This window comes from Ixodes scapularis, unplaced genomic scaffold (genome assembly GCF_016920785.2).
Source record: "Ixodes scapularis isolate PalLabHiFi unplaced genomic scaffold, ASM1692078v2 PGA_scaffold1__304_contigs__length_218370807, whole genome shotgun sequence".
Taxonomy (NCBI): Eukaryota; Metazoa; Arthropoda; class Arachnida; order Ixodida; family Ixodidae; genus Ixodes; species Ixodes scapularis.
The window spans coordinates 96,851,404-96,858,601 of NW_024609846.1; the positions used below are offsets into that span (position 1 = coordinate 96,851,404).

At 46.9% G+C, this 7,198-nt stretch overlaps 1 protein-coding gene and 1 pseudogene across 1 annotated transcript; both read right to left on the reverse strand.

Annotated features, from left to right (window-relative positions):
* Positions 1-656: 656 nt before the first annotated feature.
* Positions 657-2,291, reverse strand: LOC120840623 (annotated as a pseudogene).
* A 1,346-nt stretch (positions 2,292-3,637) lies between these two features.
* Positions 3,638-4,933, reverse strand: LOC120840624. The gene has a single exon (XM_040211219.1). The coding sequence runs from the start codon at positions 4,931-4,933 to the stop codon at positions 3,638-3,640; it is 1,296 nt and encodes a 431-aa protein (XP_040067153.1).
* Between the last annotated feature and the right edge of the window lie 2,265 nt (positions 4,934-7,198).

Consider the following 7,198-nt stretch of genomic DNA (forward strand, 5'->3'; position numbering starts at 1 on the left):
AATCTCAAAGTCAATTACCGTTCCCATGGGGCTAGCGAGGACAAAGATGTTGAGCCCTGTGGGATGTGATTTTCCAGGAACATGCTCCTTGAGTGTCGTCCTGGCTGGCAATAGCCTCCAAGATTTCTTCTGCGGTCTTTCTACGCGATGCTGAAATTAACGAACAAATGACAAAATATCTAAGTAAATTTATTAAAACAAGAACAATTTAAATAATTAGAACTGTATATGAACTAAAATCCTATGTGAACACCGGCTAGAAATGTCTCAGCCGCGTTTACCAAAACAAACCGAATATCTGTCAACTGAGACCCAGTGTGCAACAGAATGTACACGGAACAAGATAGCTGCATTGCACATAGTTAAATAAAGCGCCACAAGCAAAACCGCTTCTAAAAGCAATCCTGCAACGTTTACGGCCATGCTGGTAGCGATATTAAGAGTGTTTCATTCTACTTTGGTACACATAAAAAATTACTTACGTAGAACGTCTTTGTTGACATGGACGCCATCTTCAAACTCTCCTAGTGGAAGTTCCGTTGTGATGGGCTAGTTAGTTGGTTAGTTGGCGGTACCTAACTCCTTTTGAGACAGGGGGGTCAGCAAAAGTTCAGATTGCCGACACAGGTAAAAGTTTTAGTTCTTGTTTTGTTTTAGCTTTTCCCACTTTTGGGACACTTTCACTGGTTGGCGATCAGACGCAGTCTCTCCCATTCAACGAGAATGCGCTTGGTTGCTAGTGAACCGTGGGCTCCTTCCCCGAATCCCAGCATTTCGGGAATCCTCTCTTCGCTGGTCGCCCAGGGCGGTCGACAGTGGTCTAGGGCAGGACACCACAGCAGCACGTGGAGGGCGTCCTCACTTGACTTCCCGCAAAGATGACAGGCTGTGTCGGTGTCTCCGAAGAGTTGGGCACGTCGGCAATTTGTCATCAGCGCTCCTGCCCGTGCTTGAAACAGTAGCGCGCTTTCATGGTCCCCTCGGTAGTGTGTGCAGGGAGACGGCTCAAACTTCTGGAGCGCGTAGATGCTCTGGAGGCTCTGCTTTTTCCTTACCGCTTGTCTCCAGGCCTCAAGTTCAATCGCGTTCACCTCCTCTGTCACAGCCTTGAACCATCCTTTCTCCGATGTGGCCTCATGTCACCTTGTCTCTTTGCTGTACACAGAGTCGAGCCTGGCGATGGTGTTTGACCAGTTTGTCCTGCTGCTGCGGTATCTAACGTAGTGGAATGTCCTTTTGGCGTACGCTTCGTCTGGCATGTGGATCAGGCGCCCGAGGTATCCGAGCTTGGCCCTTGCATCCCGTTGCTTGAATGTCGACCAGGCCATCTCCCCCGTGACGGCCAGGTTTGCAGTTGCCCCGTTTCCGCCCAGTGCCCACCTCCCGATTTCCACTTGATGGCGATCCAGTGTCTTCAGGGTGGTCTGTTGCAAGACCAGCTTTAATATACCTATAGACCATTTTCATGGACAACGCCACCTTGTGGTGCTCAATCATTTGACGTCCCAGAGAAATTCGGGTACAAAAAAAGAATGAACAAAGCCCACTTAATACCGCTGCTTGAAAAAGTCGATGAAACGTCTCACCACCAAATCAACAGGTGAACGCCAAAAGAAGCAAAATGCCTTGTCGTTAGCATAGGTGACCGCCGGTACTGCGACACTCTTCCACAGTGCCCTCGCAAGGGTGTATGGGTTATAGGAATACTTTGCCATGTTCCACAGGTGACCTTTTCGGATGTTGGAGGTTTTTAGGGTGCTCCTCTTGTGTTGTTCCAAGTATAGCGGGCCTTCTTGAAAAGTCACTCCCAGATGCCTGTATTCCTTGGTATGTTCTACTTCCACCTCCTGTACTCTAAACGTGCGGTTAGGCTCGTGAACATTATAGCCCATCCACTTTGATTTTTCCTTACTGAATTTGAATCCCTCTTCATTCCGAATTTGAGTGCAGATATCGAGCATGTCTTGAAGGTGAGTTTCACTCTCTGATAACAGGAGTATATCATCAGCAAAGGCCAGTACCGGAATATAAGTTGTTTCCATGTCATTACTGGAGGTAATGGTTGTGAAAGAAACACCCTGCCCTTTGGCTTGCAGCTCCAGAATGAGATTGTTGATGTAGATGTTGAACAGGGTTGGAGAAAGGGGGCAGCCTTGGCGCAGACCCACAATCATGTTCACCTGCCCTGATAAATGTTCTCCCAAACTGTATCTGGCGTTGCATCCGGCGTACATGTTGAAGAGCGATACTGTCTGAACATCCAGTGCCATCGCTTCTAGCTTCGTCCACATCTTCTCATGGGGCACTGCATCATCGGCCTTTTCCTAGTCAAGGTAAGCCAGATAGAGTGGTGACCTACCGTAATATCCCGAGTCATCGCCCATCCCCGAGCCATCGCCCACCCCATTTTTTGGGCCAATATCGATTTCCGAAAAAACACCGAGTCATCGCCCACCCCTTCAAATACCCCAGCGCGGACTCTGCGATCCGCGAACACTCATCCTACCTGAATGACGCGGCCGCGGACCTTACAGTTGGAGGACGTCCGTGACAAAGTAAAACGAAGGAGGGAAAGACACTTCTTTTTGTTTACGCATTTCCTCCGTGAGCGACCCCAAAGTGGTCGTGTATCCGTGCGAAAAGAAAACGATGGAGATAACAAAATAAGAGTTAGTTAATGTAACCGCGGAGTGTTAGGTCAAAGTCTGTCTCCGCCGAAGTAAGGTCACCGCGAACCCGCTCCTTCTTCCCGCCCGTCGCGACCGCGGTTGTGCAATATTTTAGGCAAAGCCAACGCGTAAATAAAGCTTTGCTGGAACGCCCTACACAGACGTTTGCAGAGCGTCCCAACCGTGCATTGATAGCCCGCCGTGCACGGACGCACGTATGTACGCACCAAACAAGAAAGTTGCGCAAGAGCTTACGATTGACAAGGCGCCCGACTTGGCCCGACGCCAAAGTATTTGCCAACGCGACTGCCGGCTTTCCCGCTTTCCCAGCATTGATCTTGGTCGCTTCTTTGGTCCGCTCGCTCGCTCGCTCGCTCGTTGCGCCTGGTCGGTTTTTCTATTTTCTTGTAGACTTTTCTTTTTTTACTAACTAGGAGAACATAGTGGGGACATTCTTTCACGGAACAAACGTTCGCGCTACATGCAGATCGGCGGTGTTTCTAGCGCGTATGCAAGCAACGGACTTCGCTATAGTACAATATTCTTTCCTGAGCATTTTTTTTCTATAAAACAATGAAACTAAATCGAGTTTTGAGTTTGATGTATCTCTTGTGCATCAGCGCTAGATACGCAGAGAAAAATAGGCGGTTTTTTCCGCTTTTTTTCAAGTGTTTGTGCTCACCCACCGAGACATGGCCCACCCCACCTTTTTAATGAATTTCAGGCGGTAGGGGGGTGGGCGATGACTCGGGATATTACGGTATCTAGATTTTTTAGCTCTATTAGTTGTGTGAGAGTGAATAAGTTGTCGCTGCCCCGCCGGTTCCTACGGAATCCATTCTGTGCCTTGCTGAAATGATGGGCTTTCTCACAGTCTCTGTAGTCTGTCTTGCAGGGTTGATGCAAACAGTTTGTAAACATTACTTAGTATTGTTATCGGCCTGTATGAGTCTAATGATTTCTTGTCTTTATCTTTTCCTTTGTAGATTAGTTTTATTTTGGGCTTGTTTCCAGGCTTCAGGAATATCACTTTTTGCCAGCATGTTGTTTAGAAGGTACCTTAGGTGCTTCTGTGCTACCGGTTTAAGCTTTTTCAATAACTCGTTGGGGATGTCGTCTGGACCTACTGCCTTTCCTGCTTCTAGTTTATTAATATGTCTCTGCTGTTCACCGGGCGCTATTGGTTCAAGAATGCTGCGGTCAAATCGTTCCTGAGGTCGTAGGGATGTTTCCTCCTGTGTCCTCGGTCTGTTGTAGAGGGAGGCTTGAAGTCTCTTAAAGTATCTAGTCATTCCCTCGGTAATTTCTTCTTCAGTGGTCCATTGGTCTTCTCCACTCCCTACCGTCTTGTGTTCAAGGTCCTCGTGTGGTTGGAGAGATCGCACATATCTCCAAAAGCGACGGCTTTTGTTGTCGCTTTCTTGTAGGGCTTGTTCGTGTTTCGTGAGTATCTTCAGAATTTTTGTCGCCACTAGCGATTTCACTTTATTTTTCTGTAGCTCGTAATTTTCCCAGTTTTGCTTTGCCATGCTGTATTGCTTTTTATTCATGGCCTTTCGATGTTTTCTGTACCATTCCTGTCGTACTTTGATTTCCTCCTTAACCTTCTTATCAAACCACGGTGTTCGTTTATCACTTTTGACTCTGGTTTGTTTTGCTACATGAGTATATGCAAGTTGCATTAGAGACTCGTAGAACTCACTGTAGGTTGAGGGGGGGCTTCTTGCAAACACAGCATCCAAGGCATTACCCCATGCCACCATTTTACCTTCGTCGCTAGTTCTCCAGTAGCTTGTCCTCCTATGGAGTTTATGTTTCCTCGAGCTGTGTATGAACTTTTTGTAGGCTTGGTCAATCGTTATTTTTATCCGATTATTGTCACTTCCGCAGCTGAACACTTTTTCCTCGTCCACTGTCATGTCTTGCAGGTGCCATGGTGCACAGAACAAATCTTGGGAGGCGAGAATGTAGTTGATGGTTGATTGTTGGTTTCCTCTGCTCCATGTTATCTGCCCCTTACAGCCTTCCTCCAGATTAACTATTCGCAAATTGCTGTGCTTTACAAGTTTTCTGAGATTGTGAGCTCTTTCATCTTTACTACTTAACTCCGCCAGATGGCAGTTAAAGTCTCCCATCAGTATAATTAGGCGTGTGATGTTGCACTCTTCAAGATCTTTCTCCAGACACTTATATATTCTTTCATTCCAAAATTCTTCTACCCCTGCTGTGGCCATGTACACAATACCAAGCCCTATGTGGCCCATTCCCATACCTTCGAATATCGCCCACATATGTTCTGTACAGTTGTTGCCTATCCGCTTAAGTTTTAGGCCTTATACATGAATCCCACACCGCCTTTTTTTGGCTTGCTGTTCTATTTGAGCCAATCCAACTCCAGTCTTTGGATAGGGGGGGTTTTTCATCATTCCACAGATGCGTTTCCGTGATTCCGTATATACTAATATCTTCAAAATCTGCATTTTTCTGTAACTCCTCCCATTTCAATCGGCTTCCTCCGTAAGTTGAGCAATCCAATATGCATTAACTTCGCGCTCGCATGGCTTTTATGGGTTTTGTTTCTGTATTTTTTCTGTTTTCTTCTACCCTTCTTGTGCGACCTTTTACATATGTTGGTCCATGCGTTGTAGTCTGGTGACCCTAATAAAACGTCCGAGATCGGGACTTGGGTGGACCCACCGGTTGTTGTTGGAACAGCTGGCAAAGCGTTTGGACTAGTTGCAGAGCCTGCTCTTGGTTCCCACGTGGCTGCATGCAGTCATGGGCACGTTACCAGTAAAAAGTAACAGTGTTACAGTTACAGTTACCTAGGAGGAAAAAGTAACTCTGTTACAGTTACAGTTACCGGTTTCAAAAAGTAACGTGTTACAGTTACAGTTACTGCAAAAACAGTAACGCCGTTACTTTCGCGTTACGGTACAAAAATTGGTCACAAAAAAAGCACAAACTAAGACAATATTATTTTATTTGTTACACTATACACGTTTGCAAGTCCTGCTTCTGGGCGCTGCCATCTTGTTCGACTGGGGTGCGCTTGGACGTCGCCGTAATCACATTACGAAGCCTTGCTAAAGCGTTGTAATCGGATTGTGGCCGCGCCCAAGAGCGCATCCCACTGAGCAAGATGGCGGCGCCCTGAGACAGGACTTGCAAACGTGTATACACGTTTGCAAGTCCGGCTTCAGGGCGCTGCCATCTTGCCTGTCTGGGGTGCGCTTGGACCAGTAATAATCCGATTACGAAGCCTTGCTAAGGCGTCGTAATCGGATTATGGCCGCTCACGAGAGCGCACCCCACTGAGGAAGATGGCGGCGCCCTGAGACCGGACTTGCAAACGTGTATAGTGAGAAGAAAGGTAAACTGAGAAATTAGAAAATTTTAAACCCGAAGGGTGTTTCTTTTTTGCGCCATTCGCCGTTTCAGCATTTTGATGCGCAAAATTTATTTGCAATAATTGTTATAACTTAGAATCAACGGTTTTTAAAAATTGCCATCGACACGCGCCAGTGAGCGTTTTCGTTCATTTTTCACTCCGAAACGAATGAGGACAGATAATGTCACATAATAACCTTATGGAATATACTCGGTCGGAAGCAGGCCTAAACATAGCAGGTCAAACAGCTTCGGGAGAATAAAGGGGGAAAGGAGACAATTAGCTTCTGGTGCACTACATGTACGACGACCACCGCGGCGTCTTTGTCCGAAACGCCAACTGTAGAAGTCATATTTACTCGAGCGGCTCAGAAGAGAATACAAGCGCCGGCTTTCTGCACAATATGGGGACGGCTTCCTTGAAAACTTATAGGGGTGAGGAAACGGCGATCGGCTGGGTGTAAAAACGACAGTCCGAACATGCCCCAGACACAGCCCAGATGGAGCGCTCGGAGACATCGCGCGACCATGACACCCACAGACGGTCCCCACAAGAGAAGAGTGAGCCAAAGTCGATGAAACAGACATTGTTTGCCGCCCCTACAACCGCGGGCGCCGCTTCCTTTATTTCCCGGTTTCGTGCTGACTCGTCTCTCGTCCATTCTCGGTCGTGGGCTAAACCAGGCAATTTTTTGTTTCTTTAATGCGTGGCCACGCTTCTTTTTTTTCTTTTTGTCAGCGAGGAGTTTTGAGAAAATGCTTCAAGATGGCAATTTCACAATGTCCTGGGCAGTAGGTTCTAATTTATATAGTAAAACAAAAGTAACTGTAACGGCCTAAACAGTTACAGTTACCCAATAAAAAAGTAACACTGTTACAGTTACAAGTTACCAGTTTTAAAAAGTAACGCGTTACAGGTAAAAGTTACCGAAAAAAGTAACTAGTTATCGGTAACGCGTTACTAGTAACTAGTTACTGCCCAAGACTGGCTGCATGTATGGCCCATGGGTCATGTTCCTCCACATCATCTAAGGCCTGTCCCCTAAAAAAGTGAAAGCCGTTTACAACTCCCTGTAACGCCGAGTTGGAGCGCAGCTCTTGAGGAGGAGGGAAGGGTACTGAAGGGAGGGTAGACCCCT